Source organism: Bos indicus x Bos taurus, chromosome 4, assembly GCF_003369695.1.
Source record: "Bos indicus x Bos taurus breed Angus x Brahman F1 hybrid chromosome 4, Bos_hybrid_MaternalHap_v2.0, whole genome shotgun sequence".
NCBI classification, from domain to species: Eukaryota; Metazoa; Chordata; class Mammalia; order Artiodactyla; family Bovidae; genus Bos; species Bos indicus x Bos taurus.
Genome location: NC_040079.1, coordinates 20,677,192 through 20,690,184, shown reverse-complemented (window position 1 = coordinate 20,690,184; position 12,993 = coordinate 20,677,192). Strand labels below are relative to the sequence as shown.

Here is a 12,993-nt window from a genome sequence, read left to right as displayed (position 1 = left end):
GAGGTGACAAAGTACTGGAGTTTCAGCTTAAGCATCATTCCCTCCAAATGAAATCCCAGGGCTGATCTCCTTCAGAATGGATTGGTGGATCTCCTTGCAGTCCAAGGGATTCTCAAGAGTCTTCTCCAACTCCACAGTTCAAAAGCATCAATTCTTCGGCGCTCAGCCTTCTTCACAGTCCAACTCTCACATCCATACATGACCACTGGAAAAACCATAGCCTTGACTAGACAGAACTTTGTTGGCAAAGTAATGTCTCTGCTTTTGAATATGCTATCTAGGTTGGTCATAACTTTCCTTCCAAGGAGTAAGCATTTTTTAATTTCATGGCTGCAGTCACCATCTGTAGTTTGCTTAGTTTTAATTTGCACTTACCAAAGCCAAGTATTGCCTCCCTGGGGGAGAGCAGAAATAAAACCAAACCTCAAACCACATGTGTTTTGTGATTCATGCTATTGATGATATAATACAAATAGGCTGCACTGAAGAAGAAATACACCCTGCTTTGAAAAAAGTGGTTCAACAGATGGCATTTGAAGGTTAGCCAATTGACCTGGCAAAAATCCAGGGCCCACCAGCTTGACAAGTGAAATCCTTAGGTATGTCTTGGTCTAGAGCTACACGGAAAAGTTTATTAAATACTAAAACCCCCTGTTAACTCTGAGTCCACCTTGAGAAAAGAAAGGAAGCACAAGGACTTGATAGATCACTGAAGTACATCGCGTCTGGTGTGCTCTTGGACTGCACATCAGAGCACAGGCATGTGCAGAAAGGCTGTTTTTGAAAGGGAAGAACAGCAGAAAGTTCTGGCTGAAATTCACAAGTTATGGCTCAGACTGGTCTCAGACCAGCATCCCAACCAGCACAGCACTCCTGAGATAACAGAAGTGTTGGTGGTTGAGTCCAAGCCGAAAGAGGGCTGACCCTGGCAGATGCCAGATGCTTCAGCTCTGAGTGGGGCATTTGGTGCAGAGGTGGCCCAAAGGAGCTACTCAGCCACTCTCCTTCTGAAAGGCCATTCCTAACTAGTCTGCTACTTGGCACTGTTTGGAATTAGAGCATTACTGACTGGCACCAAATAACTCCAAGATCAGAAATCTCAGTGATATCTTGAGTGATGTCAGAACGACATTCAAATAAGGAAGGGGCGTGCGTGCATGCTAAGTCTCATCAACAGAACTTGCTGATTAAAAGGAAATAGTTACATGCAGGAGAAGAAAACACGGTTACACAAGGAGGAGTTCATAGGATCCATGAATAAGTGACAATCCCTGCCTTCCCTGGGTGGGCACTACTTCACAAGATAATCTAACTCGAGCAACCAAGATTTGGATCTCACTATGTGGGTCTTTAAATTCAAAAAGCAAGTTGGAGTCTTGCTGAAGGTGCTGCTCATCCACCTGAGAAAGACTGAGACTGAAAGAGTGTAACATTTCAGTGGAAGGGCTTTGATGGAGAAGGAAGGCAAGTCTAAGTCCAGCCAATGAACAATGTGTGTGATGTGGCAGTGGACATGAAATTACCCAGAATCATCCCTTTAGAATTTTAGATTCTCAAGCTGTAGCCAATGGACTAGCACTTTGGTCTGGCAAGTTGGTCATAGAGGCTGTACTGAAATTTCACCTTTTATGGGACAGGACTTAATAGTCAAATCTCAAATACTGGTGGTTCATATCAATGTCCCCGTGTCTTACAAAAGAGGAGGGAAGTATGACTTTGAATGTAGTCACTATGGTCCAGGAGATGACACCTCGGGTCACAAGCCAACCACATGTGGGCTCAAAAACTGCACAATCTCCATCTCTATCTGACAGGATGATCCAGATTGATGACAATGATTGATTGATTGATGACAGTGATGGGCACAGGTGCCTCTGGTGGGAGAACATGAGGATAAATGGCCCATCACAGAGCTGGTAGGCTGCCCGAACTGGACAGTCCACAGAGTAGGGAAGGTTTTTAACACTCTTTAAAAACCTGGTGGTTCTGGAGAACTGTGGTGCTGGAGAAGACTCTTGAGAGTCCCTTGGACAGCAAGGAGATCAAATCAGTCAATCCTAAAGGAAATCAACCCTGAATATTCATTGGAAGCTGAAACTCTAATACTTTGGCCACCTGATGTGAAGAGCTGACTCATTGGAAAAGATCCTGATGCTGGGGAAAAATTGAGGACAGGAGGAAAAGGGGGTGACAGAGGATGAGATGGTTGGATGGCATCACCAACTCAATGGACATGAGTTTCAGCAAACTCCAGGAGACAGTGAAGGACAGGGAAGCCTGGCCTGCTGCAGTCCATGGGGTCGCAGAGTCAGACATGACTTACTGACTGAACAACAAGAAAAACCTGGTATGGACAGTGTTTCTGATTTGAACTTTGCTTATCCTATCACTGAAGCCCTGGCCCAGGCTACAATATAGAGACTAGCAACTCAGACTGAAATCACCATGAAGATCGACTTATATATTAAACAGCTCAAGGATCACTGTTCACAGCATGAACATGACAGGAATGGAGCAAGAAATACAATATCCATTGATCTTTTCATACTTCATGACTGCTGCTGCTGCTAAGTCACTTCAGTCATTTCCGACTCTGTGCGACGCCATAGATGGCAGCCCACCAGGCTCCCCTGTCCCTAGGATTCTCCAGGCAAGAACACTGGAGTGGGTTGCCATTTCCTTCTCCAATGCATGAAAGGGAAAAGTGAAAGTGAAGTTGTTCAGTTGTGTCCGACTCTTGTCGACCCCATGGATTGCAGCCTACCAGGCTCCTCCGTCCATGGGATTTTCCACGCAAGAGTACTGGAGTGGGGTGCCATTTCCTTCTCCATATTTCATGACACTTCACCCCAAAGCAGTAAAATTACTGCAAAATTAGAATATGTGCTTGAAGCAATAAAATGTGGGTGACAAAGGCAGGAAGGGTAGGCTTTGCAGGGTCACACAGTGTAAGCTCAAGATCAAGCTGAAAATGGGGCACAAAAGCGAGTCACCAGTGGAGCAGATGGAGCAGAGGGTAAAGAAATCTTATTTTCCCAGGACTAGAGCTTTGGTTGTGTTCCTTAAGATGGGATACTAGAATCAATTTAATTTGACTTGCTGGTATTCTGATGGTATTTATGGGCCGGATTGGAAAGTCTGGTATTTTTCAGAAGAAGACATGCATCCTACCCAGTGGAAAGAATCCAGTGACAATATATTTATTAAATCATGTGAAAGTACCTTGGGAAAGGACACACAAAGGAAGGTTTAGCAATGTTATTTTTCCTGCCCACTAATTAAAAGTTAGGGGAGAAAAACTCAAAACCCCCTCTAGGAGCAAGAAAATGGGTTGAGAAGGGCTCATCGTGGGAAAAAAGAAAAACATGGTGGCAGAAAGAATTGGAGTCACCAAATCTTGCATCAAATAATGCTACTTTTGCCCACTGTATTTAAATGGGAATAAGAAAATGATTACTTAGTCATACTTCTAGATACATCTTCAATCTGGGATGAGGGGTGCTGGCATCATAGTTGATTCTATGAAACTGAAGCACATCTAATAAAGCTAGACCCAAAGTATACTGGGCTGTACTGAATGGACAACAGGGAATGAACACTGTGAAAGTAGCCAGTACCTACAGTGATGCTGGCATATGTAGGACGTGGTCTGTTGTCTGAACTTTTAGATTAAAAGGTCATAGACAGGTCATAGACTAACTATGAGCTCACAGGTGATTTACATGATACTTGATGAAATGGAAGTCACAGAAATAATGATAAATAACAAAATCTATATTATATTGAACTCTCATTTCAGTTCAGTTGCTCAGTCGTGTCCGACTCTGTGCGACCCAATGAACCGCAGCACGCCAGGCCTCCCTGTCCATCACCAACTCCCGGAGTTCACTCAGACTCATGTCCATTGACTCAGTGATGCCATCCAGCCATCTCATCCTCTGTCGTCCCCTTCTCCTCCTCCCCCCAATCCCTCCCAGCAGCAGAGTCTTTTCCAATGAGTCAACTCTTTCAATGAGTCAACTCTTCCAATGAGTCAACCTCGCATGAGGTGGCCAAAGTACTGGAGTTTCAGCTTTAGCATCATTCCTTCCAAAGAAATCCCAGAGCTAATCTCCTTCAGAATGGACTGGTTGGACCTCCTTGCAGTCCAACGGACTCTCAAGAGTCTTCTCCAACACCACAGTTCAAAAGCATCAATTCTTCGGCACTCAGCTTTCTACACGGTCCAACTCTCACATTCATACATGACCACAGGAAAAACCATAGCCTTAACTAGATGGACCTTTGTTGGCAAAGTAATGTCTAGTCACTGGTTAAAGGGCTTCCCAGGTGGTGCAGTAGTAAAGAATCTGCCTGCCAATGAAGGAGATGCAAGAGACTCAAGTTTGATCTCTAGGTCGGGAAGATCTGCTGGTTTAGGAAATGGCAACATACTCCAGTATTCTTGCCTGGAACATTTCATGCACAGAGGAGCCTGGCAGGCTACAGTCCATGGGGTCACAAAGAATCATACATGACTGAGCATACACACACATACACACACACACAAACACACCTGTTAATGTGGCAAGCATAGGAACAGAAATGAGTCCAGGTGTTCAAATAGTCCTATAAGATGAGGACAATTACAGTTAATTCTATATCATTCAATAGCATCATAAAAGAATGATACAAGTTTACCATAATGCACTCAGTAGAGTGGCTAACATGAAAAAGCTAGAAAATGTTGGTGAGATTGTGGAGTAACTGGGACTTACATATGATGCTGGCAGGAGGGTAAACTGGAACATCCATTTCAGAAATGTATTTGCTGCTGCTGCTGCTGCTGCTACTAAGTCGCTTCAGTCGTGTCTGACTCTCTGCGACCCCAAGACGGCAGCCCACATGGCTCCCCCATCCCTGGGATTCTCCAGGCAAGAACACTGGAGTGGGTTGCCATTTCCTTCTCCAACACACGAAGGTGAAAAGTGAAAGTGAAGTCGCTCAGTAGTGTCCGACTCTTAGCGACCCCATGGACTGTGCGCATCAGGCTCCTCCGTCCATGGGATTTTCCAGGCAAGAGTACTGGAGTGGGGTGCCATTGCCTTCTCCTAGTGTTTACTAAAGTGGAACATATAGACAATTTGATGGTGAATTTTATATGTCAACTGGACTGAGGGATGCCCAGACAGCTGATAAAACATTATTTCTGCGGTGTTTGCAGAAGAGATTAGTGTTTGAATTGGTGAACTGAATGAAGCAGATAGCCCTACCCAAAATGAGCATCTCTCTCTGCTAAATCACTTCAGTCATGTCAGACTTTTAGTGACTCAATGGACAGCAGTCTGCCAGGCTCCTCTGTTCATGGGATTCTCCAGGCAAGAATATTGGAGCTGGTTTGTACTGGTTATATTCCAGGCAAGAATACTGGTGTGCTCTTCTCCAGGGGATCTTCTTGACCCAGGGACTGGACCCATGTCTCTTACGTCTCCTGCACTGGCAGTCGGGTTCTTTACCATTAGTGGCACCAGGGAAGCCCACCCAATGTGAATGAGTGCCATCCAATCCTTTGAGGGACTCAGCAGAACCAAAAGGCAGAGGAAGAACATTTTCGCTTGCTGCTTGAGCTGGGACATCTGTCTTCTCCTGCCCCCAGATATCAACACTCCTGGTTCTCAGGCCTTTGGAGTCAGATCAGGACTTACATCATTGTCCCTCCGCCCCACCCCCCATTGGAGTGTTTTGTCAATTCTATTCCCTCTCATTGGTCACACTTGGGTAAGAATAGGAATCTTGTTAGGAATGTGTCTCCTCTGTATTCCCTCTTCCTTCGTCTGTCACGTTCTGAGGATGTGACCCTTACTGCAGCCATGAGGCTGCTGAACTTGGACTGGGTGGGATGCTGGATGGACCCTGGCTTCACTAAGGCTTGTCAGCTAGACTCCCAGGGATATCTACTAACAGACTCTGCTCTAGGTCCATAGCCCTCAATTTTGGAAGCCTTTGGTCCAGTCCTAGTGAGCCTGGGGGAGGCACACTAAGACAATAAGTGAGAGCTAGAGTAATGCCTGAGCAAACTACCTTGTACTAGAAGGACTGGAAAAGGTCAGTTTTCATTTCAATCCCAAAGAAGGGCAATGCCAAAGAATGTTCAAACCACCCTACAATTACACTCATTTTACATGCTAGCAAGGTAATGCTCAAAATCCTTCAAGTCAGGCTTCAACAGTGCATGAACCGTGAACTTCCAGATGTTCAAGCTGGATTTAGAAAAGGTATAGGAACCAGAGATCATATTGCCAATATTAGATGGATCATAGAAAAAGCAAGGGAATTCCAGAAAAACATCTACTTCTGCTTCAGTGACTACACTAGAACTTTTGACTGTGTGGATAACAACAAACTGTGGAAAATTCTTCAAGGGATGGGAATACCAGACCACCTTACCTGCCTCCTGAGAAACCTGTATGCAAGTCAAGAAGCAACGGTTAGAACCGGACACGGAACAACAGACTGGTTCCAAATTGGGAAAGGAGTACGTCAAGGATGTATACTGTCACCCTGCTTATTTAACTTACATGAAGAGTACATGTTGTGAAATGCCAGGTTGGATGAAGCACAAATGGAGTCAAGATTGCCAGGAGAAAATTAATAACCTCAGATATGCAGATGACACCACACTTACGGTAGAAAGTGAAGAGAAACTAAAGAGCCTTTTGATGAAAGTGAAAGAGGAGAGTGAAAAAGCTGGCTTAAAACTCAACATTTAGAAAACTAAGATCATGGCATCTGGTCCCATCACTTCATGGGAAATAGATGGGGAGACAATGGAAACAGTGACAGACTTTATTTTCTTGGGTTCCCAAATAACTGCAGATGGTGACTGCAGCCATGAAATTAAAAATTGCTTGCTCCTTGGAAGAAAAGCTATGACCAACCTAGACAGCATATTAAAAAGCAGAGACATTACTTTGCCAACATAGGTCCATCTAGTCAAAGCTATGGTTTTTCCAGTAGTCATATATGAATGTAAGAGTTGGACCATAACAAAGGCTGAGAGTTGAAGAACTAATGCCTTCGAACTGTGGTGTTGGAGAAGACTCTTGAGAGTCCCTTGGACTGCAAGGAGATCCAACCAGTCCATCCTAAAGGAAATCAACCCTGAATATTCTTTGGAAGGACTGATGCTGAAGCTGAAACTCCAATACTATGGCCACCTGATGCAAAGAACTGACTGATTAGAAAAGACCTTGATGTTGGGAAAGATTGAAGGCGGGAAGAGAAGGGGATGACAGAGGATGAGATGGTTGGATGGGACCACTGACTCAATGGACATGAGTTTGAGTCAACTCTGGGAGTTGGTGATGGATAGGGAGGCCAGGCCTGCTGCAGTCCATGGGGTAACAAAGTGTCAGTCATGACGGTGCGACGGAACAACAAGAAGAACCCCACACCATATAGTGTTTGTGTAACTCTGCCCCTGCTCCAGAGGAGGGGCACCTTTGAGCTGCTCCAGGCTTACATATTTAAGGTCAATCTGGGAGGGAGATGATTGGACTTTCAGGAAATCTCAGGCAACCTTCCCTCTCATATATTATTCCACCCATGAGCCATGCTTGACACCTCACCTCTGAAGCCAGGTGAGGATGTTAGAGTCTGGAAGCTATGAGGCCTACTGTCCCTGAGGGTGTGGCTGGGCTTTCTGCTGACAATCCTGTGTGCTGGCTTCCTAATCTATCATTTAGATAAGCCAACCTGGAGCATGGGCTTCCTGGTGACTCAGAGTGTAAAGAATCTGCCTGCAGTGCAGGAGATCAGGATTCCATCCCTAGGTTCAGAAGATTCCTTGGAGGAAGCCATGGCTACCCACTCCAGGATTCTTGCCTGGGGAATTCCATGGAAAGAGGAGCCTGGTGGGCTACAGTCCAGGGGGGATGCAACGAATCGGACACGACTGAGCGACTAACACTCACTCAGCTCAACTTATCCTGGAGCATGGCCAAACTTTAAAGTCTGCTTCAATCCACCAGTTTCTTTCCCTGAATGACACAACTGAATTAAACAAGGACCAGTGTCTTAAAGTTTGGAATCTTGCCTAGCAGTGAGCTGAGAAAATGAGTCAACTCCGAAGCCCCTTTTGAGGACCACCCCATTTCTCGCACCCCACCCCTCAACCCAATACCTCTCGGATCCTCTTCTGCCATTCCTCAGTGAATTCAGGTGAGCTGGTGTTCACCTGGCTGGCATTGAGTGTCCACACAGGGCACTTCCAGGTGGGAAGAGACAGCATGGCCAGGGAGGGTCCCAGGAAAGCAAAGGTCCCTCCCTGGAGAATGGGCAGCCTGGAGGAAGGGAAAGGAGACAGTTACCCATTAGCTCCTTTAACACTGGCCTGTCACTGGCCCCAGCAGAGGCCTTTTCATCCCAAGTCCTCCCTTGGTTTCAGGGCAAAACATGAGTCCTGCAGTTCTCAGTTATAGGGAACTCCTGCTGCTGCTGCTGCTGCTGCTAAGTCGCTTCAGGCGTGTCCAACTCTGTGCTATCCCATAGACGGCAGCCCACCAGGCTCCCCCGTCCCTGGGATTCTCCAGGCAAGGACACTGGAGTGGGTTGCCATTTCCTTCTCCAATGCATGAAAGGGAAACGTGAAAGTGAAGTCATTCAGTTGTGTCTGACTCTTTGCGACCCCATGGACTGCAGCCTACCAGGCTCCTCTGTCCATGGGATTTTCCAGGCAAGCATACTGGAGTGAGGTGCCATTGCCTTCTCCGAGGGAACTCCTATCAATCTCCAAGTCAGATCCACAAACTGTGCCAAACTTTGGACAGGTAGGAGAGGTGGGGAGGATAAGACCAGCAGACCTGTGAGCCCAGGAGCAGAGAGTCACGTACTGGGAAACGATCTGGGGCAGCACAGAGCTCAGGGAACATGTTTGGTGGGTGCCACTGTCTTCCTCAGTCCCAGAGAAACTTCTCCAGACCCCAGGATCAAAGCACAGTTCACACACATTAAGTTCCCCCACTGACAAGGGATGCACAGCCTAGAATCTGGGTGGCCAGATTCCTTTGCGCCTTCAAAAATGAAAGGCGATTCCAGACCTCTACCTCCAGGCTCCTTTCTATCACATGGACTGAACATGCTTGAGGTCCATTATCAGGGCGTGTCCCCCACACAAGCCTTCCTTCTTCCTGGTCAGCATCTCACTCTGGCCTCTGTGAGAACTTCCAGCAGTGTCCGTCTGACTTGTCTCCCTTCAAGGTGAACATAGCCTGATAAGTCAACCTCCAATAACCCTGTCTTACTAGAAGGTCAGAAGCTGTTAAGGCTGACCTAGTCTCCTCACCTGCATATTATAATAGAACTGGTGTGGAGGGAGAATGGAACAGGATCTTAGCCTCTTGCTTGCATTTGTCATATATACCTTACCCAGTTTAGATACTTGTTCTTAACAATACTAGAAGAGTACTTTTGAAATCAGGATTCCATGAAGATAGCTTAAAGTGTCTTCTTGAGAATGAACCCATTTTATTTAATGAAAATATAAAGTATACGAAAGAGTTTTACTGCCTAACTGGATTTTGTCCTGGCTGAACATAGGAACTAGCAAGGGCTGAGCATCAGCCTCAGATGAGTTCACGGGTGCACCCAGGCATGGAGAGAGTTTAGACTTCCAGGTGATTCTAACACCAGCCAGGGTTGAGAACAACTGATCTAGATTCATAAATCTAGACCCATCAGGTTCCAAAAGAGATTAGAATATATGGCACACACAGGGCAGGAAACATGGGTGATGGAATGTGTATGTATGAACAATTTTTTAGTTAAAAAAATTATGGTGGGGAGAGGTAAATTAGGAATTTGGGATTAACATGTATACACTGTTACATATATAATAGGTAAACAACAAGGACCTTCTGTATAGCACAGGGAACTATAATCTATTTTATAATAATCTATAATGAAAGAGAATCTATATATAATATACATTTATATATATATATGTATAACTGAGTCAGTTTGCTATATACTTGAAAGTAACACAACATTGTAAATTCAGTTCAGTCGCTCAGCCATGTCTGACTCTTTGCGACTGCATGAATTGCAGCACGCCAGGCCTCCCTGTCCATCACCAACTCCCGGAGTTCACTCAGACTCATGTCCATCGAGTCAGTGATACCATCCAGCCATCTCATCCTCTGGCGTCCCCTTCTCCTCCCGCCCCCAATCCCTCCCAGCATCAGAGTCTTTTCCAATGAGTCAACTCTTCGCACAAAGTGGCCAAAGTACTGGAGTTTCAGCTTTACTTTCATTCCTTTCAAAGAAATCCCAGGGCTGATCTCCTTAAGAATGGACTGGTTCGATCTCTTTGCAGTCCAAGGGACTCTCAAGAGCCTTCTCCAACACCACAGTTCAAAAGCATCAATTGTTCGGCACTCAGCTTTCCTCACAGTCCAACTCTCACATCCATACATGACCACTGGAAAAACCATAGGCTTGACAAGACAGACCTTTGTTGGCAAAGTAATGTCTCTGCTTTTGAATATGCTATCTAGGTTGGTCATAACTTTCCTACCAAGGAGTAAGTGTCTTTTAATTTTATGGCTGCAGTCACCATCTGCAGTGATTTTGGAGCCCCCAAAAATAAAGTCTGACACTGTTTCCACTGTTTCCCCATCTATTTCCCATGAAGTGATGGGACCGGATGCCATGATCTTCGTTTTCTGAATGTTGAGCTTTAAGCCAACTTTTCACTCTCCACTTTCACTTTCATCAAGAGGCTTTTGAGTTTCTCTTCGCTTTCTGCCGTAAGGGTGGTGTCATCTGCATATCTGAGGTTATTGATATTTCTCCCGGCAATCTTGATTCCAGCTTGTATTTCTTCCAGTCCAGTGTTTCTCATGATGTACTCTGCATATAAGTTAAATAAATAGGGTGACAATATATAGCCTTGACGTACTCCTTTTCCTATTTGGAACCAGTCTATTCTTCCATGTCCAGTTCTAACTGCTGCTTCCTGACCTAAATACAGATTTCTCAAGAGGCAGGTCAGGTGGCCTGGTATTCCCATCTCTTTCAGAATTTTCCACAGTTTATTGTGATCCACACAGTCAAAGGCTTTGGCATAGTCAATAAAGCAGAAATAGATGTTTTTCTGGAACTCTCTTGCTTTTTCCATGATCCAGCAGATGTTGGCAATTTGATCTCTGGTTCCTCTGCCTTTTCTAAAACCAGCTTGAACAACTGGAAGTTCACAGTTCACATATTGCTGAAGCCTGGCTTGGAGAATTTTGAGCATTACAATAACCTCAGATAACTTTTTCACTCTCCACTTTCACTTTCATCAAGAGGCTTTTTAGTTCCTCTTGTAAATTCCCATTGTAAATTAACTATACTTCAATTAAAAATTCATAGAAATTATGAAGCTAAGTATCTTGACAGAGAAGGGAAACACACTATATCATTGCAAAATCCCTTTTGAGCTTTTAAAATGAACATAGACACCTTTGCATATCATAGGTACAGACAGTATGTAATCCAAGATTTGTGTTTCAGTTTTTTGCTGTAATTCCATATGCACATTTCATTCATTCAACAAATATTTACTGAGGACTTGCTCTGTGGGAGGCACTGGTTGTCAAGTATTGGAAATACCACAGTGAGTGAGACAAAACTCCCACTTATATTCTAGTTACATATTTCCTGTTTAGCCCTTGTACTAACAAACTAGTCATTTACAGTAACTCACTCTCAGGGATTCTTTAAACAGTTTACAGTTATACTTATAAACAATCCATCATTGCTATACCACCATGGCCTCAGCCATTTCAGTATTACTGGGTTCCTTGAGGGCAGAGAAGTCTAGTTTTCTCTTCTATCCCTCCAGCACCAAGGTTAGTATTACAAAATCTATCAACATTGGGTTTTCTCATTTCATTTTTTTAGTTTAATAGGCATATAATGAAATCCTGACAAAAGTGAATTTGCATTTCATTAAGTCACAAAAGACGTGATTTTTAATGTCTGTTTTTCCCTGTCTATAAACTGTTTTACTCATTACATAGAAATTAGACACTGCCAAAATATATTTAAAACAGTTTTACTGATGGTGAGATTTGTTTTCATTTAAAAAATATTTTCTGTTATTATATCCCTAACTTAGAACTTATTTAAGGGATATTTCAAAATTTTCAACTAGTTCAACATTTTTCTAACTCTGTTCATGTTATTTTTTTTTTCAAGATTACTACATGTAGTTGGGATAATGTACTAACATGATAGATGCACTTTTTATCTTTTATTTATTTATTTATTTATTTTGGCTGCACCTTTCAGCTTGCAGAATCTTAGTTCACCCACCAAGGGAACTTGCATCAAAAGCACCGAGTCCTCACCACTGAACAACCAGGGAATTCCCTCTACCTTTTTGAAACTACTAAATACATTTTATGTTCAAGAGCAAGATGAATTGTTTCCATTAATTTACTAGAGTGTATTCTTATGTCCTAAAAAAAATCCTCTTGATGAAAGTGAAAGAGGAGAGTGAAAAAGTTGGCTTAAAGCTCAACATTCAGAAAACAAAGATCATGGCATCCGGTCCCATCACTTCATGGGAAATAGATGGGGAAACAGTGGAAACAGTGTCAGACTTTATTTTGGGGGGCTCCAAAACCACTGCAGATGGTGATTGCAGCCATGAAATTAAAAGATGCTTACTCCTTGGAAGGAAAGTTATGTCCAACCTAGATAGCATATTGAAAAGCAGAGACATAACTTTGCCAACAAAGGTCAGTCTAGTCAAGGCTATGGTTTTTCCTGTGGTCATGTATGGATGTGAGAGTTAGACTGTGAAGAAGACTGAGCGCCGAAGAATTCATGCTTTTGAACTGTGGTGTTGGAGAAGACTCTTGAGAGTCCCATGGACTGCAAGAAGATCCAATCAGTCCATTCTAAAGGAGATCAGCCCTGGGTGTTCTTTGGAAGGAATGATGGTAAAGCTGAAACTCCAGTACTTTG

General features: G+C 44.0%; 1 protein-coding gene across 3 annotated transcripts in view; it reads right to left on the bottom strand.

Annotated features, from left to right (window-relative positions):
* Nucleotides 1-12,993, bottom strand: part of LOC113891173 (solute carrier family 23 member 1-like) — a 68,930-nt gene that overhangs the window by 25,672 nt on the left and 30,265 nt on the right. For all 3 annotated transcript variants that reach the window (XM_027538914.1, XM_027538915.1, XM_027538916.1), the window contains one exon: nucleotides 8,162-8,321. In XM_027538914.1, coding sequence (XP_027394715.1) covers nucleotides 8,162-8,321 — 160 coding nt within the window. The remainder of the gene's footprint in view (nucleotides 1-8,161; nucleotides 8,322-12,993) is intronic.